The sequence below is a fragment of the Rhinopithecus bieti genome, unplaced genomic scaffold (genome assembly GCF_001698545.2).
Source record: "Rhinopithecus bieti isolate Rb0 unplaced genomic scaffold, ASM169854v2 scaffold_574, whole genome shotgun sequence".
Classification (NCBI taxonomy): Eukaryota; Metazoa; Chordata; class Mammalia; order Primates; family Cercopithecidae; genus Rhinopithecus; species Rhinopithecus bieti.
This window is the reverse complement of record NW_016803605.1, coordinates 6,156,557-6,179,038: the sequence shown is the minus strand read 5'-3', so window position 1 is coordinate 6,179,038 and position 22,482 is coordinate 6,156,557. Positions and strand designations below refer to the sequence as shown.

The 22,482-nt window shown below is 42.9% G+C and overlaps 1 protein-coding gene across 15 annotated transcripts in view; it reads right to left on the bottom strand.

Moving 5' to 3' along the window:
- The window catches only part of CLIP1 (CAP-Gly domain containing linker protein 1), a 129,933-nt gene that overhangs the window by 38,815 nt on the left and 68,636 nt on the right, over positions 1–22,482 (bottom strand). For 7 of the 15 annotated variants that reach the window (XM_017890385.1, XM_017890362.1, XM_017890332.1 and 4 more), the window contains 6 exons: positions 20,949–21,114; positions 20,635–20,850; positions 14,956–17,223; positions 12,029–12,145; positions 9,575–9,681; positions 2,972–3,092 (listed from right to left, as the gene is read on the bottom strand). In XM_017890385.1, coding sequence (XP_017745874.1) covers positions 2,972–3,092; positions 9,575–9,681; positions 12,029–12,145; positions 14,956–17,223; positions 20,635–20,850; positions 20,949–21,114 — 2,995 coding nt within the window. The remainder of the gene's footprint in view (positions 1–2,971; positions 3,093–9,574; positions 9,682–12,028; positions 12,146–14,955; positions 17,224–20,634; positions 20,851–20,948; positions 21,115–22,482) is intronic. The other 8 variants (XM_017890443.1, XM_017890392.1, XM_017890399.1 and 5 more) reach the window with 2 other exon arrangements.

The window sequence follows — 22,482 nt, the reverse complement described above, 5'->3', positions numbered from 1 at the left end:
TAGGGTTCAGAGTCCATTTTTAGAGCGCTGTTTGACCCCACCTACCCCATTTCTAGCTCACAGCTTTTTAAAACCTTCAACAACAATAATCATGAAGTAAGCAGAAAAAAAGTTTTATTCTCACAATAGAACAGCAGCTGGACAAACAGGCTTTCAAGTTAGGCAGACATGATTTCGAATCTCGGCTCCTCCACTGCCTATCTGTGTGTCCTTGGTAGGTTAGTTCACTTTTTTTTTTTTTTTTTTTTTTTTTTTTTGGAGATGGAGTCTCACTCTGTCGCCCAGGCTGGATTCAAGCAATTATCTGCCTCAATATCCCGAGTAGCTGGGATTACAGGCGCCTGCCACCGTGCCTGGTTAAATCTTTGTATTTTTAGTAGAGATAGGGTTTCACCATCTTGACCAGGCTGGTCTTGACTCCTGACCTCATGATCCACCCGCCTCAGCCTCCCACAATGCTGAGATTACAGGCGTGAGCCACCGCGCCCGGCCGTTAGTTCACTTTGAGCCTGTTTCCTGTCTAAAAATAATCCTACTATCTCTGAGGTAGGTTGTGATGATTCCATGAAATAATGGTAAAGCAATCAGCTCAGTTCAACAAATTATGATGCTTCTAAATAAAGGAATCAGGAAAGAACCTAGGTGGTGGGTCAGTATTTACCTTTCCCAAGTCAATCTAGTCTCCGCTGTCTCGATTTTAGAATGAAAAAGCAAATTTTTCTGTAGTACTACAACTAAAATTATTTTTTTAAAATAGCATTTCTGCCAAATACTGTAGCTCTGTAATACATTTCTAACACAGCTGATCAATAGTTTGACTTCACTATAGAAAGCAACTAAGTGAAATTTTGTAGAATTCTTGGAGATGATACAATAAGAGAGTAACAGAGCCCAATGAATTAATCGATCTTCATTAAACTAAGGTTGCTTCTAAGTTACTTTAAACGGGTGGCTCACTCCACTCTTTTGAAATATATGTACCATGGAAAGAACGATCTGTAATCTTTCTTGGTAATCACTATTTTTCACAATCTCCATCATGAAAGCCTATCACATTTTAGTTCACACACACATTATTTCTCCTTCTGAGTTACACACAGGAAACTACCACTGGCATAAGAATCCATCCCATTCTTTAAAAGGAAGTCACTTGTTGGCCGTTCCTGTAGGCATTATTTTCTAACACTCTGCAAAGCACCTGATTTTTACATTTTTTAGTCACAAAACCTTTTCAGTAGGAAGCTAATTGAAATCTCTACTGCAAAAGAGAACAGAGCTGCTAGGATAGAGAGGAGCCCAAGACAGGCAAAGAAACTCTGGGAAATTCTAACCAAGGAAGCATGATGTCTCCTGAATTCCTTCTGGTTCTGAGTAACAGAGACAAGAACTGTAATCATCAGTCCAGTCAAGGGCCACAGCATAAGATAAGAGGATGATCTCTGTGCGTTCCTCCTATTTATGGAACCCACTCTCTCTACCAGAGATGTTCAATGAAACGATACGAGATGGCAATAGACTCAGCACTTAGCCAACATCCTTCTCCTTCCAAGTCCCTGTGGACACACTGATGCTGGAGATGCCAAATGCTGTAGGTGTTTTAGCTTGTGCCAGGAAAAAAGAACCCCTGCTGGTTAATGGGCTTCCATTCTTCATAAACTCCAGTTTCTCACAAACTCACCAAAGGAGAGTGCAGTGACCCTAGTTAAGTCAACACACTGATTCTTTCCTTGGCCCCCATCAGAAGATGACATCTCTTGACACTAGTCGCCAAATGATGCTGAACGAATTACTATCATCTTTGTGCTTCCGTTCCCCCTTTTACAAATGGGGATAATAATAGTGCTATCGCTTAGAATTGTGGCAGGGACTGCGATGATAGCTAGCACTTATTTGTGCCTGCCACATAGCAAGAGCCCAAAACTGTTAGCTACTATCACCAACAGCATCATCATCATCTTGGAGTCTGGAGAGACGTGGCATTTCCTTCACAAAATAAGAAAATTGTGGAGAGCAACAATGAAGATTTTAAAGTCTAAAATTAACTCTCCAAAAAGTGCTTTCACCACGAATTGCACCATATCAATGGGTACTCAGTACAATTACCCCAAACTAATCCTAATCCCAAGTAAGAATTAATGTTTGGAACATATAATGGGGAAAAAAAATTTCCCCCTTGGAGTATAAAGCAACAATGAATGACTACACAGCAAAAGTCTCCTAAAAATGTAATTTTAAGCTGCTGCTCCGAAGCCAGATGTGACTTACAATTCAGCACTTTGATTCAACTGTTAGAGAAGAATAAAAGGCAGAATACAGCTTCCTTTAAAATCAGTTTTGTTGCCATGTTTAATCAACTTCTCTATAAGAAACCTCTGAAATTTAAATATAGAAGCAAATAGGTTGTGGTTTGCTTACAGTTCATGCCAGTTGTAACATATATTCTATATTTACCAATGCACACAAGTGCACATGTATGCACAGTTCCATTAGAAAAGGCTTAAGCATGCTTTTTAATTTAAACAAAAGCAGAGTTCTATTTAAAATCAGCTGCCAACACTCACACCACATCTATATTCTTGGAATCTGTTTCTTCAAAATCAATTTTGATGAAAGTGAAAAAAAAATCTTAAGGGAAAAATAATTTCATAATCCAAGTAGTAGTAGGGAGAAGATACTGTCCCCTTCCATTTAAATGTTGAGCTACAAGATTGTCTAATAAAGATCGTATTTTCTACTTGCTTGCAAGTTCCAGTGTTTTGTGTGTTTTGTAAAGGACCTCTCAAATCTCTCCTACCCTAAATCCTACAGCAGCACCTTTGAAAACAAGGAGACACATAGCACAGGGAACTTGGAATTCCGCTTGGAATGACCCCACCACACTGAGCAGACTCCGAGTAGCCTCTGAGCATGCTGCCCACAGCAGCAGCACCCAGCATGGCAGAGCTGGAACCCCTCGCCAAAGGACACTGACCTTTTGATGACTTGTGACTTCGTCCCTGCTTCTCCCCAGCTCCTCAGCAAGTTTAACGTTCTCTTCTTGCAATGCTGAAAGCTGCTGGGACTTCTGAGCTGCTGCCTGCTTTAGGGTTTCTCTGCAAGGACAGTGAGTGCAGGGTTACCATAGAAACAAGACAGGCAAGGAAACTGTGGGAGACAACCAGCTTCACAGCACTGAAGAAAATATATCTGGGTCACGTGCCTGATAGGATCTATAATAACAGCAGACAGTATTATCTACATGCAGAAGGGGCTAAATGGCCACAACCTCCCAAAAGGAGGACAGCCACCCACAAGTATTACATTTTTCAGAACCTAATAAACCCTATGGCCACCCTCCCACCACCCACTTACCCCATAAAAAAGGAGTTTTGCTATAAAATAAATGACAAATGAGACAGTCAGTACAGCCCTCCTATCTTTAGGAATACTTCCGTTAGATGATTTTACTAAAACCCACTTCGTTGATAAAGTGATTTAATTTGCTGCCAAGGCACTCTGTTCTAACTGCACAGATCTTTAATTTATTTTTTTCTGGAAGAAATACAAATCCAATGGTCCCATTTACCAGTGTATCTGTCAGAGTCAAGTGCTGATGTAAATCTGAGTATATTTTTAGGACAACTAGAGGCGGAATGCCCAAAGGAAATACAGTTTCCTAATTACATAACAGGTGTTTTATTTTGATAGTAGTCTTTCCGTAACGCTAATTTATAATTGAAAGAAGCAAATAAAAATATAATACAGACTACTAACTTATATCATGAATATCAGCATGAAAAAATGAACAGGATAGGTATATTTATTAAACATCTTCTTGTTCTTAAAATAATCCAAAACATAGATCCTAAACATTATCCTTTATACATGAATATGCACAATATTTGATCACTAAATCTTAGTTTTATGTTATAGAGGGTTTTGATGGAATTGTGAATTTTAAGTACATCTGTGTTGGTTAAACTCCATTTAGCAAGCTGTCATACATGGCTGAATTCTCAATCAAGTCATCTGGGTATGAATCCATCTGCTGATGCATGAACGCATCTATTTTTAACTTCAATTGTCTAATGGGTGGCAGTTCTCGGCACATTCGATTTTCTCAATTTTTAATTCTCCATCCACCTATAATATGCACACTGGGATGACCTCAGGAAGTCTTAGGGAAATAAATCCACACAAAAATTCTCTTAGCACACTAACTTAGGCTTTTTACAGAGATGTTTATCTAGCAATTGAAGATAAACTGAGAAGGAATTTTAGCCTCAGCTAGTCACTCATGAAAGAGACTCATATATATGAACCTCTCTCTATATATGTATATATGTATGTACATACACATACACACATATCACAGCGAAAAGTTCATCTGTCCAAAGTCCATCAATCTTTGACAAATCAGATTTCCTTATGGTAAAATTACCATAAGCCAAACATATTTCCCAGGTGATCACTGCCTTCATGAGTGGCTACATGGTGTCTGCATGTGTGTGGCCTGTCAAAGTGCTACGCTTATACTACTGTTCCTTCTCTCTCAAGCCTACAGGAAGGAAAATTAAAACAATGCATCAAGGAAGTAATCTAAAAGTGGCCAAAGTGTCCTAAAGAATTGACCTATAAAAACAAAATTATTGGTTTTTTTTGTTATTGTTGTTTCGAGATAGAGTCTTGCTCTGTCACCAGGCTGGAGTGCAGTGGCGCGATCTCAGCTCACTGCAAGCTCCGCCTCCCGGATTCACGCCATTCTCCTGCCTCAGCCTTCTGAGTAACTGGGACTATAGGCGCCCGCCACCGCGCCCAGTCAATTTTTGTATTTTTAGTAGAGACAGGGTTTCATCAGGTTGGCCAGGATGGTCTGGATCTCTTGACCTCATGATCCACCCACCTCGGCCTCCCAAAGTGCTGGGATTACAAGTGTGAGCCACCACGCCCAGCCAAAATTATTGTTTTAAAATTTACAAAATGCTTCCATTTTCTCATTTAATCCTCAAAGCCCAAGGAGGCTAATGTTATTTATGTTTTATTGAGAAGACTGAAGCTCCAGGAAGTAAACAGATTTGCCCCAAATCATAAAGCCAGTACGCAGTAAAACCACAAGAACAGGAGCTGCAGTTGGCAGATGACTTCAGTCGTGATTCAGACCTAGAGCACTTCGTTTTTTCTTTAGTGGGTAGCGGGTGAATCCATTTCATAGAGGAAAGAGGCTCTGATAACCCAAATTCTGGAAATACTCAAGGAATGATTCTCAAAATAGCTACAAAAATATTTCTACTGGTTTTTAAAGAAGCTACTTTTCTTTCTACATGACAAGACATCTTGACGCAGAAAAGACTAGGTTTAAAACTAAAGACAAACATTGTTAATATTGACATGCAAACATTTTACTTATGAATCCATCATAAATCTATTATCATGCTAAATGTATTGTACATTTACTACTGTGCCAGGTGAGTAAAGACAAAAATTAGATTGCTTATACCCTTTTTTCCCTAAGATCCAAAATTATACACAAGAAACTGTTTCACTGTTGATTTACAACTGAAAATAGGAGCTGGCTAACCGAAATCAAGCAAGAGCTTTCCTAAAAGCAGTCTCCTAAGTGGCACACAGGAAAAGAACATTGTTACAAGTGCTGGTTTCCAGGGGCAAGGGCGATATTCTAGAGGGAGTGGTTCCTATTAGAACCCCTGTGGTGGTTGAGCATAGTGGCTCAAGCCTGTAATCCCAGCACTTTGGGAGGCTGAGGCAGGCGGATCACTTGAGGCCAGGAGTTCGAGACCAGCCTGGCCAACATGGCAAAACCCCATCTCTACTAAAAATACAAAAATTAGCTGGGCGTGGTGCATGGCTGTGATCCCAGCTACTTGGGAGGCTGAAGTGGCATGATGAATTGAACCCGGGAGGTGGAGGCTGCAGTGAGCTGAGACTGCTGCCACTGTACTCTAGCTTGGGCAACAGAGTGAGACCCTGTCTCAAAAAAAGAAAAAAAAAAGAAACCCTGTGTCTATATCGGTCCCCTTTTTCTCCAGGAACCACAGTCCTACTAGGTGAAGAGAAACACCAAAAAAGCTGCAGAGGACACGCAAAACCCCACACACATTAAACCACGGAAGAAGTAAGTGGCTGCTCATTCTCCAGCTTGGAGCTCTGAGGAATAAGACTAAGGAGGAGCAAAGTGACTGCTTTGTTTTGAGAAGCACTGTGCCCATTACACAGTCCTCTTATAGCAGAAGGCCCTGGAAATCTGACCAGGGGGCCACTGGTCATCAGGGGCAGGGGTTTTTTCAACCTACTCCCCATATCTCCTGCGCTGGCTTCCATGGAACGCTACCAGCGTTCCTCCCTCCCGTTAACAGTCCCAGGCATATTGTGCCAAGTCACTCACAGGAAGATGTGATTCCCTCAGGTCTGCTGGGGCAGAAAAAAGGTAGAAAATCCAAAACAGCTCAGGCTCTTTCTGCCCTGGGATTCGGTTCCTTCCCACCCGAATATGTTCAGGGATCAGAGGTCTGGGGAGTGCAGCACCAGGAACAGCTCAGCACAGGCTAGCGTTAGCATGACAGCAGCTGGAGCCACGATCTCAGCTAAGCTTTTATTAGCCAATGGAATAATTCGAAGGAGGAGGTCACAAAAACAACTTATGTCACCTGGCCAGGAGCAGTGGCTCATGCCTGTAATCCCAGCACTTTGGGAGGCTGAGGAGGGCGGATCACCTGAGGTTGGTAGTTCAAGACCAGCCTGATCAACATGGAGAAACCCCGTCTCTACTAAAAATACAAAATTAGCTGGGCGTGGTGGTGCGTGCCTGTAATTCCAGCTACGGAAGCAGGAGAATCACTTGAACCCAGGAGGCGGAGGTTACGGTGAGCCAAGATCATGCCACTGCACTCCATTCAAAAAAACAAAAACACCACCACCAATAAACTATTTGTCTTCATAAGGGTGAAATCAACGCCACACTGAGGGTAGGTGACATGACAGGATTCAGTGAGGACTCTGAACATTAAAGGGTGATCTCACTGGAATACTAGTAATGACCACAACAAAAGACTCCTAAGAGCCGGGCGCAGTGGCTCCCGCCTGTAATCCCAGCACTTTGGGAGGTCAAGGTGGGCAGATCATTTGAGGCCAGAAGTTCAAGACCAGCCTGGCCAACATGGTGAAACCCCATCTCTACTAAAAATACAAAAAAATGGCCAAGCGCGGTAGATCACGGCTGTAATTCCAGCACTTTGGGAGGCTGAGGCGGGCAGATTACAAGGTCAGGCGTTCGAGTACAGCCTGGCCAATATGATGAAACCGTTTCTACTAAAAATATGAAAAGTAGATGGGCGTGGTGGCAGGCACCTGTAATCCCAGCTACTCGGGAGGCTGAGGCAGGAGAATCGCTTGAACCCGGGAGGCAGAAGTTGCAGTGAGCCGAGATTGCACTACTGCACTCTAGACTGGGCTAAAGGGTGAGACTCCATCTCAAAAAAAAAAAAAAAGTACAAAAAAAATTAGCTGGGCATGGTTGCGCACACCTGTAATCCCAGCTACATGGGAGGCTAAGGCATGAAAATTGCTTGAACCCAGGAGGCAAGACATCATGGTGAGTAGAGATCACACCACTACACTCCAGTCTGGGGAACAGAGTGAGACTGTCTGAGAAGCAAACAAACAAACAAATAAAAACAACAAAGGACCCGTAAGTAGCACTGCAGGAAAGTGGAATTTTATCTAAACCCCACGAACCCTCTTGGCCAGGTCCACTTGGCCCTGCCCCTCCATCACCTAGTAGGACCCAGGGAGCTCGACGGTGGGATTATGGTAGCAGAGGCTGGAGAGGGAGTCTCCCATGGCAGTTCACACACTCCCTCACCAGCTGCCCGTGGGACACATCGCAGGAATTCAACCTGATGCCCCAAAGCCCTCCAGGTTTGCAAAATGACTCGTGTCACCAAGAAAAGAAATCCTAAGCTGTACCTGCACCCCGCTTCCTGAATGAACAGAACTGTCACATTACAACAAATGACTTTGTTTTTCCTGTCATGGTGACCCATCTTCTATTTGTGTCATTTGATGTTGGCAGGCCAAGGAAATTGAAGCCTCCCCTGATGACCATAATCATAATTGTAAATGTATAAATCTGCATAAGTGAAATAGTTGGAACTGTTTAAACATAATCCCATCATCTAGAGACCTGCCATTTAAACTAGGACCGAGGAAGAAAATCACTGACATCACAAGCTGTACATCTCCTTGCAGGAGCAGCTCAGATCAGATTCTTCCCAGGAAAATTTTAAAATTCTCAGAAGAACCACACATGTGCTAGCTTAATCCAAGCTCAATCAACAAATAGTATTGAGGATGGTGACTTAAAACAGCAGTTTGGAACTGATGCTTTTGTTTTTGTTTGAATCTCATCTATGTATTAGGATTGGAAATAAAAGACAAACCCGTGAAGGGCAGGGACCATATATACTCACCTTCTTATCCTTCCTACCTTAACTGTACCTACCATGAAAGAAAAAGACACACTCAAATGTTCACCAGGTGAATTAGCTTTAGGGTTTTAGGTTAATACGGCTGATATAGTGTAGTTAACAGAAGACCAAAGGAAATCTACACTGGAACCATCCTTTAAAATGTCAGAAAATGCCAGTCTCTAATAACTACACTAGCCAAACTTGAAAGGCAAGAATTGAGTTAGCATCAACAAAGGAAGTATGAACAGTCTGTCTGCCTGAAACCATGTAACAAACTGATGTGTAAATCTTAATTTTAAAGTCTTCCAAAATGCTGGTCATTTCATTTGCATGCCAGATGGTTTGATTACTCTTTTTTTTTTTTTTTTTTTTTTTTTACTATTAAAAAGAGTTTTGAGGGACTTGCTAATAAAGGGTCTGACATTTCCAAATGTTAAGATTGGCTGGCCAGGTGCAGTTGTTCATGCCTGTAATCCCAGCACTTTGGGAGGCTGAGGCGGGAGGATCACTTGAGGTCAGAAGTTCAAGACCAAATGTTAACATTCTGCTTGTACTTTCAAGGCTTTCAAGTCACTTCTTTTCTTTTTTTTTTGAGACAGGATCTCACTCTGTCACCCAGGCTGGAGTGCAGTGGCACGATTACGGCTCACTGAAGCCTGAACCTGCCGGGCTCAAGTGATCCTCCCACCTCAGCCTCCCGAGTAATTGGCAAACAGGCATGCACCACCATATCCAACTAATTTTTATATTTTTTGTAGAAACAGGGTTTCGCTGTGTTGTCCAGGCTGGTCTCAAACTCCTGGGCTCAAGTGATCCACCCACCTCAGCCTCCCAGTGTTGGGATAACAGGCACGTGCCACCACACCCAGCCCAAAATCACATCTGAATCCCCAGCTTAACTTATCAGCCAGTACACATTTCACTCTGATCCTTTAACTCAGCTGTGGTTCTGACTTAACAGCAGTTACTGATGTTACTTCTAGGGTATGCAATAGAGTTGGCATACGTTTATGTGCTTCTCAAATATTTTTTAAATAATTAGCATTGTGTTTTCACGTTTTCAATTTAAAATTCATTCCATATTTTTTTCTCAAAGGAGAGAAACTTACATTTCTTTCCTAAATTCTTCCATTTTTTGATTCTCCACAGTCAGGAGTTCTTTTGATTTGTTCAGCTCTTCCACATTTTTCAAGTTGTTTTCTTTAAGTGTGTCCAACTTAAAGACCAAGAGAAAAAAGCTTGATGAAATTATTTCATTTTCCAATGACATGAATGAACAAATTATTCATGAAAGTGTGTACTGAAAAGACAGATGAAATTAGTCACTTGCAAAAAAAAAAAAAGTCACCTGGGTGAAGAGATTACAAATGACAAGTCTATTACAAACTGCAAACCTCCTCCTTACATTTAGTCTGACATATCCTGTACACCTGGCCAAAATGTCAAACTAAAGTGCTACACAGAAGTAAAGTTTTCTTTCATCTTGTGTACAATTCTCAGCACTTATCACGGAACTTGCTACTCAAATATGATTCATTAAAAACAAGAAATAAAATGCAAAGCAATGACATCAGCAAGGATTATTCTTCGTAATGAAAAGAAACCCCTTTCTTTCCCCAAAGATTAGTGATTTAGGATATGATATTGTTCAGTGTCAGTACCAGATTTACATAGTCCTCATTACAAAAATTATTTATTTGAATCAAAATTATTTGTAGATTGGAAAAAAATTTAGTTACCCATTTGAACTTGAACCTGAAGAGGAAAAAGTCACGTCGTGGGACTGAAGAGCACTTACACCCATTTGGCTCCATCATTGGCCCACGGGGATGCAGCCAGCGGAGGGCCTGGCCCTTGGTGGAAAGCCAGAGCTGTCACTGGGATGAGTGGGGATGTGACTGATCATAGGCTGTGGCAGGTGGCTGGAGCTCTAGGTGCGGAGCCACCACCAAGGATGGCAGCTAATGTGGGCCTCCATTCCTCAAGGTGGCTCCTGGGGCCATGCTGGCTTTCTGGGCCTTGAGAAGTTGTCTCCTACAGGCAGAAGAGGGCGCTATCTCCTTTTGCCATGCCCCATGCCACCAGTCAGGAGTCCTAGAAAGTGTCTTGCTAGTTTTACAACTACCATCTTCCTTTTAACACCTAACATTCCAGATTAACAAAACAAGAAAAATAAAATATCACAATGTGTCTGAAAACATGGTTCATCCAACCCTGAATTCTGGCTGTAACAGACACCAAGGGATCTGTTACAGTACAAAACAGTTCCCCCTGGTTCCACTGCTGCAGGTTAGACACATTCCCTAAAATCCTCTCACTTACTTCAGCTTCTAATTTTGATTAACAGCTATGATTTTTTAATGCTTTTATATTTTTAGCTTAAGTCATCTTCTCTTAGGATTGTTAGTTCTATAAATGTGCTTCCTTCTACGTGAAGTGTTGTTATTTACCATATCATTACCTCCAAATGTTCATCTCCTTTGAGAAGTTGATCCTTGACCTCCACAATGAGAAGGCCTAGTCTTGACACTGGCTCCTCAGTTTGGCCACCGCCTCCCCCTTGATTTCCTTCCTTAATGTCTTACCTGCCTATTACTTTTAAAAGCATCTGGGTCGGGCGTGGTGGCTCCCACCTGTAATCCCAGCACTTTGGGAGGCCAAGGCAGGCAAAGATCACGAGGTGGAGTTCAAGAACAGCCTGGCCAACATGGCAAAATCCCGTCTCTACTTAAAATACAAAAATTAGCCAGGCGTGGTAGCGGGCACCTGTAACCCCAGCTACTCAGGAGGCTGAGGCAGAAGAATCACTTGAACCCGGGAGGCGGAGGCTGCAGTGAGCCGAGATCGTGCCTTTGCACTCCAGCCTGGGCAACAAGAGCAAGACTCCGTCTCAAAACAACAGTGACAACAAAACAAAAAACAAGCAACAACAACGAAAAAAGCATCTGAAGTTGCACAGGACTTCACATAACCATTTTGGTGCGTCAGTCGGCTTAGGATTTAGGTCCAAACAAAGGGTTGGTATGAGCTGGGAGGGTGGGAGCAGGGAAATCCAAAGAGGAGGAGAAATGCTACTTGTGGACAGAATCAAAATATCTTGACGCCACATATTTGTCCCTGCTCCAAAAGTGACTCATTCAAGATGACACAAAAGGAAATCAGTACTGAAATGGGCCAAGAAAAGGCCTACATCAGACTCAGGGCTGAGGAATGCAACTTAGTGGCTCCAAGTTGGGAAAGGGAAGAGAAAAAACGATGTGTGTGATGTAAGATAAAGGATACAAAAGCAAGAGCAGGCCATCAGTACCTCCTCTCACTAGTGCTGTCACTAAATAGTCATCTGAGAAAGCCACACTACTAGGGTTTTTTCCTCAATTTGTAAAGTTGATCCTAATAAGTAATGAAGTGATACACTTTATTTAAGATTATCATGACTCTGGAATGCATTTCAAACCTGTGTAAGGTCACACTTCAAAAACATAAGCAATCCTGAGTTAGTGATCAAACATTCCATGAAGTTGGTAAGCTGTTCTTTGTATAAAAAGCTATTTAAATCTGATTACTTCATTCTGTAGTTTTGCATTTGTTTGCTTGGTGTCCTCCAAGGAGGCCAGAGTCTCAGTCTTCTCTTTGGTCATCTGTTCCATTATCTGCATGGCATCTTCTGCTGTTTGAGCAGCCTAAATACAAGGAAACACTGTGAGAAATGAGGACACCCCTCGCCAACACCGTTAGGTGAGGATCGGGCTGTGCTGTCCAGGCAGCACTCAGTGTCTGTGTGGGTAAGGGAGGCACACAGAGAGGGTGAATCAGTCACCAATCCAGTGCTGAAACAGACAGACCAGGACAGGAAAGGTCTTTACTCTAAAGTAGAATATGCAGACTCTTTCCTGCCATTTTTGAATGTCAGTTGTTATGCAATTTGCATGTTTTCAGAACCTCTAAACATACATCTTCCAATGAAAGTTCCAAATGGCACTGGCAAGCATGCTCCCTTCATTCTGACTTAAGTTTGAGAGACTATTCGGAGGTAACAATGAATAACATCCTAATATAGCTGAATTTCTTGGAATCATATTTTTTATTATAAGTTTAAAATACTATCCTTGCTATTTCAAATCTGGGGCTTTTAAAGTCACTCAAATTTAGGCTGAGAATTTTCAAATAAATATAAAATTATTTGGGCACTTCTAACATGAGGCTCAAGTGTTTAATGAGAAGTATTTAATGCAAGTTGTGGGTAATGAATAAAAACACGACTGTGAATGAAAAGATGCATATGGAGACAAATTCTTAGCTGCTATCAAAATTAATTATAAAAAGTGAGATATAGGCCGGGCGCAGTGGCACACGCCTGTAATCCCAGCACTTTGGGAGGCCGAGACGGGCAGATCACAAGGTCAAGAGATTGAGACCATCCTGACCAATATGGTGAAACCCCATCTCTACTAAAAATAGAAAAAACTAGCTGGCCGTGGTGGCGGGCGCCTGTAATCCCAGCTACTCGGGAGGCTGAGGCAGGAGAATGGCAAGAACCTGGGAGGCGGAGGTTGCAGTGAGCCAAGATTGCACCACTGCACTCCAGCCTGGCAACACAGCCAGACTCCATCTCAAAAAAAAAAAAAAGTTAGATATAAAAATAAATGAAAATATAGCTAGGCGTGGTGGCATGTGCCTATAGTCCCAGCTACTCAGGGAGCTGAGACAGGAGGATTGCATTGCTTGAGCCCAGGAGGTTGAGAGCAGTCTGGGCAACACAGCAAGATTCCCACCTCTAAAAAAATAAATAAATAAACAGGTCACACACAGTGGCTCATGCCTGTAATCCTAGCACTTTGGGAGGCCAAAGCAGGTGGATCACAAGGTCAGGAATTTAAGACCAGCCTGGCCAATATGGTGAAACCCAGTCCCTACTAAAAATACAAAGCTTGGCCAGGTGTGGCAGCATGCACCTGTAGTCCCAGCTACTCAAGAGGGTGAGGCAGAAGAATCGCGTGAACCCAGAAGGCAGAGGTTGCAGTGAGCCAAGGTCACACCACTGTACTCTATACTCCAGCCTGGGTGACAGAGCGAGATTCTCTTTTTTTTTGAGACGAGTCTCACTCTGTCACCAGGCTGGAGTACAGTGGTGCAATCTCAGCTCACCGCAACCTCCGCCTCCCTGGTTCGAGTGATTCTCCCGCCTCAGCCTTCTGAGCAGCTGGAACTACAGGCCCACACCACCACACCCTGCTAATTTTTGTATTTTTAGTAGAGACGGGGTTTCACCACGTTGGCCAGGACGGTCTTCATCTCCTGATCTCGTGATCCACCTGCGACAGCCTCCCAAACTGCTGGGATTACAGGCGTGAGCCACTGCGCCCAGCGAGACTCTGTCTTTAAAAATATAAATAAATAAATAAACAAATAAATTTCTTTTAGGCACTTGTTTATAATTTATTGGTCTAATAAAGTTTATGAAAATTCTGCAATTTTCCCTATCCAATTATCAGCCATGAAGATTTTAATGGAATCTTCCAACTCCAAATAGATAGACACAATGAAAGAGTTAAAAGCCAAACAGAAGACCCTATATTTCAATATGCGCCAATTTATTGCTTTTTTTTTTTTTCTTGAGACAGATTTTTTCACTCTTGTTGCCCAGGCTGGAGTGCAATGGTGTAACCTCGGCTCACTGCAACCTCCATCTCCTGGATTCAAGTGATTCTACTGCCTCAGCCTCCTGAGTAGCTGGGATTATAAGTGCATGCCACCACGCCTGGTGAATTTTTGTATTTTTAGTAAAGACGGGGTTTCACCATGTTGGTTAGGCTGGTCTTGACCTCCTGACCTCAGATGATCCACCCGCCTCAGCCTCCGTGAGCCACCACGCCCAGCTGCTTTTTTTTTTTTTAAGATGGGGTCTTGCTCTGTCACCCAGACTGGAGTGCAATGGCATGATCTCGGTTTCCTGCAACTTCTGCCTCCTGGGCTCAAGCAATTCTCCCATCTCAGCCTCCTGAGTAGCTGGGACTACAGGCATGTGTCACCATGCCCAGCTAATTTTTGCATTTTTTGTAGAGACAGGGTTTTGCCATGTTGTCCAGGCTAGTCTCAAACTCCCGGACAGAAGCCATCTGTCCACCTCAGCCTCCCAAAGTGCTGGGATTACAGGCGTGAGCCACTGCGCCCGGCCTTATTTCACTATTGCTCTTAAGCCTTTAAGAAACCACAGTTAGCTTTTTCACAAAGTTTCTCCTTAAATTAAAAAATAAATCCTTTTTATTCACAGTTTGCAATTTTTTTCAAATGGGGAGACTACTACAGTGAGATACTTAGTAAAGAATCCCCCCTTTCAGACTGTAACGAACAGCTTGAGACATATAAGCAACTGACTTAATGAGGTGGATTTCCATAAGCAGAAATGAAGAAAGATGACCTACACCACTTGAGTTAGTGCACAGTGTTAGTAAACAGTCTGGGTGCTCAATACTTGACCCTCTCACTTTACCGTAAATGACTGAAGAGTCTCGAGCTCTCTAATTTTAAGAGTAAGCTTGTTCTTGTCTTTCCTCAAAGTACGGTTTTCATTTTGAGATTCTAGGAGATTGGCTGAAATATGGCTGTTGGTTTTGGCCAACTGGCTGATCTCTTTCTGAAGGATGAAGTAGCTTTCTGCCAGCGTTTCCTTCTCCTTCAGGAGCTCATCCTTTTGTAGCATCATTTCACTCTTCTCAGCCAGGAGGTTCTGGTTGTCTTGCATCACCTGGGCTTTTTCGGCCAGGGTCACCTCATGGTTCAGCTGAAGGTCATCCAGAATCTTGGTGAGGCAGCTATGCAGTTCCTGCAGTTCTACCTTGGATTTGGACAAGGCAGCAAAATCACTTTTCAGAGTCTTTATATGGGCAGCAAGTTGAGCTGCTTCTGCAGTCAACAGTTCCTTCTCCTCAATTATCTCTGCCACTTCTTGCTCCGATTTGGTCTTCTCTTGAAGTAGCACAAACTTCTCGGACTGCAGCTCCTCGATACACACTCTTAACTCCTCCATCTCCTGCTCCAGGAGCACCACCCTCCCGTGAAGTTGATTGTTTTCATACAAGGATGCCTCTTTCTCCTTTGCTCTGGCTTCCTGTTCCAGGATTAAGGACTGCTGCATTTCCTGGATCTCCTCGCTTAATTTCTGACACTCTTCTTGCAGGTTCAAGCTATCTCTCAGCAAAATGTTCTTCTGGGAACAACACGTGTTAAGCTCAGCATCCAAACTCTCCTTTGCTTGCAATATGTGAGTGTGTTCTTTCTCCAGACTCTTCTTGGCATTTTGAACCTCTTTCAGCATCAAAGAGAGGTCGCACTTGCTGGCCACTAGTTCTTGGTTTTCCTCTTTTCTCTCTTGAAGCTCCTTCTTCAGAACGTCAATATTACCAAGGAGTTTCATATTCTCTTGCACAATTATCCTTCTGTTTGCAGACTCTTGATCACATTGCCTTTTGAGGTCTCCTATGGCTTTGATGGAATTCTCTCTCTCTGCAAGTAAAACTCCATTTTGGGTTTCCAGCGCAGATTTTTCTTTCAAGAGACTATCCTGATGCTTTTTAAGTTTAGTCATTTTCTGAGAAGCCATCTCCTTCTCGGAAGTCAGGTAAGTGATCTTCTCATTCAGGCTCATCTCAGTATGGGCAGTCTCTTCTGAGCATTTGTGGAGTTTTTCAGTGATGATTCTATTTTCACTTAAAAGTTCCTCTTTCTCAGCCAAGAGCCTTCTCTCGGAGGCAGCCAAGGTTTCTTTCTCATGCAGAAGCTGGATGCACTCAGAGTCTGTAACTGCCCGCCTGGCCTTAATTTCCTCCAAGAGCTTCGTGAGGCTTGTGTTTGTGGTCTGGAGTTGCATGGTCTCCAGCTCTGCCTTCCTCAGGGCCTTGCTGGCATCATCCAGCTGTGCGCGGAGCCCACTGGCTTCTGAGCGGAGCAGCTGTTTGACCTGGAGAGCGGCCTGGAGGCTGGCATTCAGCTTTTCCTGATCGTGCAGCAGCATGTCCGTCTCTAACTGTAGATCTCTATTGTTCTGAAGAGCATTATCTCGTTCTACCTTTAAGGCTATGCACGTGTTATCAAGATTGGACAGTTTCTCTAAAGCTGACTTTTTCTCAGCTGTGAGATCTTCAATCTCCTGTACCAAAGCTTTCTGATCTTTGACTAGCTCCTCATAAGAGCTCTGCAGCTTCTGAATGATGTCATCCTTATCTTTGGCCAAGATGAAGTTTTCGGTAATAAGTTTCTTGATCTGGTCTGCCAGGTGATCTCTTTCTTCCTGGTCCTTCTCAGTCTTAGCAATCAAAGTATCTTTGCTGAGCTGGAGCTCTTCGATGAGCGTCTGCATGCTCACCTTGGAGGCTTGCAAAGAGTCATTCTCCACATTTATCTTCAAGAGTTCTTTCTGCGCAACATTGATTTCTTTAAGCAATTTCTCTCTCTCAACAGCCAAAGCTTCTTTATTGAGATGTTCCTGCTCATAATGCTTTTCAGCATCTTGCTTTTCTTCTAAGAATTTCTCCTTTTCTAAATTAAGAGTTTCATTCACTGACCACAGTTTCTGCTGGTCTCCCTGAAGTAAAGCTATTTTGGCCTCCAATTCTACAAGCTTGGATAAAAGTGAACCGTTTTCTAACTTTAAATCATTTCCCTCCTGTGAAAGAAGCTGCTTCTCTGATTTCAGACCCCTCAGCTCTTCTGACATTAGTTCAATTTCTTTTTTGGCTGATGTTAACAAATAAGTTAGCGACTACAGAAACAAAAGATGGAAAGAATGGAAACAAAAATGAAATCAAGCAGACAAATGCAAGCCCAAATAACTTAATGTAACCTAAATGATAAAACCTCTACAATCTCTACAATAAACTTTATAGAAACTATCCGAATAACAAGGGAAAGAAACTAAACAGAGCCCATAAAAAGATAAGTCAAAAGTAGCTTTGCAAAGTGCTTCTGTATCTGTTAGCTTATTTTATCTTTGAAACAACTTGTGAAATTATTCCCAGTAGCTACCTAGAAGATAAAAATAGTAGCTTGATTTTAATAACAGGGCAAAAGATTCTTTCCTGCCATTCCAATTACCAAATTATTTTGAATGCAGAAAGGATTCACAGAAGAATTTTTAAAAACACAATTAAAAGAAGTACAAAAAGTCAGTACATTTTAATAAAAAAAAAAAGGAAGGGGCATAACAAGGGAAAATAAACTATTGCCTTCCAAACTCACCGCAGGACCTTACTTAAGGACAGCCTCTGGGCTGAGAGTGATTTAGTCCTAGTATCACATATAACTTAAAAACTACAGCCTAATTTCTAGGCTTTGGTGACTAAAATGAATAGATTTTTTTTCAATTTACTGAATTATAATTTGACCACAGTGTCTATACCAGCGCTGTCCAGAACTTTTTGCAATGATATAAATTTTTTTTTTTGAGACTGAGTCTCGCTCTATTGCCCAGGCTGGAGTGCAGTGGTGCAATCTTGGCTCACTGCAACCTCCGCCTCTGGGTTCAAGCCATTCTCATGCCACAGCCTATCAAGTAGCTGGGATTACAGGGCTCCACCACCACGCCCGGCTAATTTTTGTAATTTTAGTAGAGACAGGGTTTCACCATGTTGGCCAGGCTGGTCTCAAACTCCCGACCCCAAGTGATCCACCCACCTAGGCCTCCCAAAGTGCTGGGATTACAGGTATGAGCCACCATGCCCGGCTGATATAAATGTTCTTATTTGCACTCCCATCATGGTGACCTTACGACTCCTGAGCACCTGAAATGTGGTGAGTGCAACTGAGGAGCTAAATTTTTAATTAAAATGTAACAAATTTAAATTTATTTATTTATTTTTTGGACAGAGTCTCACTCTGTGGCCCAGGCTGGAAGGAAGTGGCACGATCTCAGCTCACTGCAACCTCTGCCTCCCAGGTTCAAGCGATCCTCTTTTAAGCATATACAAAAATAGAGAAAATAATGTAGACTGCATATATTTCCATATTAAGGTTTTTATTTTTATTTATTTTTTGAGACAGAGTCTCACTCTGTCACCTAGGCCAGAGTGCAGTGGCACCATCTCAGCTCACTGCAGCCTCCGCCTCCCAGGCTCAAGGGATTCTCCTGTCTCAGCCTCCTGAGTAGCTAGCACTACAGGTGCGTGCCACCACGCCTGATTAATTTTTTGTATTTTTAGTAGAGACAGGGTCTCATGATGTTGCCCAGGGTGGTCTCTAACTCCTGAGCCCAGGCAATCTGCTCACTTTGGCCTCCCAAAGTGCTAGGATTACAGGTGTGAGCCACCAGAACTGGCTACAAATTTAAACTTGAATGGCCTCACATGCCTGGTGGCTACTGTATTAGGCAGCACAGCTATAGCCCACTGGCTCTTAAAAGTAGGGAATAAGGAGGCTTCATGGGCTCCATGAACCTTGTTGAGTGCACACATAAACTTTCCTGAAAAAATATCTGTAGATTTCATTAGATTTTTCCAAAGAGTCTGGGACTGATGAAGATCCACTGAAATCAGATACCAGACAACTTTGCAGGAGAACAGTCCTGGCATTTTAACTCAGTGACCCTTGCACAAAACCAACCAACAAAATTAGTGAGACTGGCCAGGAATAATGGCTCACACCTGCAATCCCAGCACCTTGGGACGCTGAGGCAGGTGGATCGCTTGCATCCAGGGGTTCGACACCAGCCTGAGCAACATAGCGAGACTCTGTCTCTACAAAAAAAATTAAAAATTAGCCAGGTGTAGTGGCACGTGCCTTTAGTCTCAGCCACTTGGGAAGCTGAGGCAGGGGGATCACTTGAGCCCGAGAGGCTGAGGTTGCAGTGAGCCATGACTGTGCCAGTGCACTCAGCCTGGGTGACAAAGTAAGACCTTGTCTCAAAAAACAAACGAAAACCGAGGAGACCTTACACTAGCTTCTACAATGCTGTGATTTGCTCAGGCTGCAACATTTTAAAGGAAATACAAAAAAAAAACTGAAGTCTGCACAGATAAAGGAAACCACAAAGACAAAAGATCTGGGAATTGTATCTAGTGTTAAATGGCTCATAAAACTGGAGGTATTTCACAGAAAGAAGAGAAATCCTCAACTATCAGCATGTAGAAGAGGGAGAATATGGGCCTCCCAGATGACATGCACGGTGCACACACACCATGTCACGTCCCCTTAGTTAGCAAGAGGCTTTTCATGAGATTGGTTTCAAGTCCTATGTATGCTCTTTTATAATTTCTTTCTACTAAACTCCCATAACACATTAAAAATAAATAAAGATGAATATTTACTTTCCTTTGAGCAATAAAAGGTTTAATAGTGGGAAGGTTGAACTTCGTGAAGTTACGAGTCACAAAATATACTGGTCAGGCCAGACACGGAGGCTCACACCTGTAATCCCAACACTTTAAGAGGCCAAGATGGGAGGATTGCTTGAGCCCAGGAGTTCAAGATCAGCCTGGGCAACATAGCAAGACCCCATTCTCTATAAAAAAAGAAAAAGAAAAAAATATATATTGGGCACAGATACAATCCTGAAACCATAAAATGAAATCCAGCATATCAAGTTCTGTTCTATCTACTAACAGGGTGTTTCCTCCCTGCCCTTGAATCCAGCTTCCTCATCAATAAGCTCACGTCAATAACACCTTCCTGGGGACACATAAAAGCCCTCTGTGGAGTTCTCAATTCTAACTCTTCCTGGAAGAGCTCTGTTCCTCCAACCAGGCTCTCTCTAGTCCTGATTCCTTGCTTGCTTGCTTCATGTGACCTCTGCCTCTTGCTTTACTGCAATGTCTCTTCTAACCCTAGTGCAAGGCGGCAATAAGCATGGCCAATATTAGAGGAACAAGCAGGCAAGCAGCGCTCAGGCAATGTAAGAACCTTTGTGATGGCTGGGAAACAAGCAGCATGGGGTTGACAGCTACACACTCCATTCCAGGAAAGACCAGCAGCCATCACCATCCCTGAGAAGGAAGGGCAGCTGGCATAAAACACTTGAAGCCATAGGAAACGTAATGTACCACCCACGCACTCAGAAGGGTAACGTTTGTAGAGGCCATCGTAACTTGTCCCACTGGATGCTGCTTTCTAAGTACCCTTCCTGCCTTGACACAGAGCTCAGGCAAGCTACAGCACAAGGAAATTCTCTCGCATCACGTACTTTGGCTTTGTCGGCTTGCTTTCTCAGCTCCTCCAGCTCCTGCAGCAAGCCACTGTTCTCCTCCCGTGCGCCCTTCAGCTTGTCCTCTGTGTCCAGCAGCGTCTTCCGGAGGTTCTGTAGGATTTCTTCATGCTTGGTTTTTGTCTCAGAAGTGGCTTTCTCATACCTGGCTTTCAGCTCCTGACACTGGTTGTGGCTCGTTTCCATCTTCTTTTCCTGCAGAGACCCGGAGTGAGGGAATCAGTCATCTGCCCATGTGTGTTCTACCCCTTGCCTTCCTTTCCAGCCAACAGACCCACTGAGTCTCTCCTTACCAGGTCCGACAATTTCCTCTCCAATTCTTTCTTTTCTTCCTCATGCTTTTTAGCTACTTCTTGCTGGCTCTGTTCAGCTTTGAGAGTCATGTCCTCAATACTTTTTTGCAGAAAACTTGCATTTTCATTAGCCTTTGTAAGTTTTAGCTGTAATTCTTCTACATATCTAGAAAAGTTTCAACATAAGGTGTCAGATTTTCATAAGAATGTTTTAAATTTAAGAGTTATATTAAAATATACTACTAATAACTGTAGTAATTATTTTTAAAAGTTATGTGTAATTAATAACATCTGAACTAGGCAAGAAATTTTAAAATGCTTTGTCTAATCATTTTACCAATTATGACAGTTACAAATACATTATTTACAGTAACAACTACAATTGTGAAGGTTTACTATTTTATGTCAATAATTTAAAAAGGAAAAATGAGTGAAAAATAAACTTATTAAAGGAAATGAGGCCAGGTGTGGTGGCTTATGCCTATAATCCCAGTAACCTGGGAGGCCAAGATGAGATCACTTAAGTTCAGGAGTTCGAGACTAGCCTGGTCAACATTGTGAAACCCCGTCTCTACTAAAAATACAAAAATGAGTCGGGTGTGGTGACGCATGCCTGTAATCCCAGTTACTCAGGAGGCTGAGGCAGCAAAACTGCTTGAGTCTGGTAGGAAGAGGTTGCAGTGAGCCAAGTCCGGTAGGAAGAGGTTGCAGTGAGCCAAGATCACATCACTGCAGTCCAGGCTGGGCAACAAAGCAAGACTCTGTCTCAACTGAAAATAAATAAAGGAGGTCAGGTGCAGTGGCTCACGCCTGTAATCCCAGTACTTTGGGAGGCTGAGGCGGGTAGATCATGAGGTCAGAAGATCGAGACCATCCTGGCTAACATGGTGAAACCCCATCTCTACCAAAAATACAACAAATTAGCCAGGCATGGTGGCGGGCGCCTGTAGTCCCAGCTACTCGGGAGGCTGAGGCAGGAGAATGGCATGAACCTGGGAAGTGGAGCTTGCAGTGAGCTGAAATCACGCCACTGCACTCCAGCCTGGCCGACAGAGTGAGACTCTGTCTCAAAAAATAAATAAATAAAATAAAACAAAAAAGGAAGTGAGTATTTAAAAATTTTAGCAGACTAGATTGCCAAAAATTCATTCTAGTGCTTCTGGAGGGCAGAAGATACAAAAATGACAATAACTCGAAGTTCTACTTTAAAGAGACCATGTGGTTGAACAAAAACATGTATATAAAACATGAGGGGCTGGCACGTTGGCTCATGCCTGTAATCCCTGCACTTTGGGAGGCCGAGGTGGGCGGATCGCCTGAGGTCGGGAGTTCAAGACCAGCCTGACCAACATGGAGAAACCCTGTCTCTACTAAAAATACAAAATTAGCAGGGCATGGTGGTGCGTGCCTATAATCCCAGCTACTCAGGAGGCTGAGGTAGGAGAATCGCTTGAACCTGGGAGGCGGAGGCTGTGGTGAGCCAAGATTGCGCCACTGCACTCCAGCCTGGGCAACAAGAGTGAAACTCCATCTC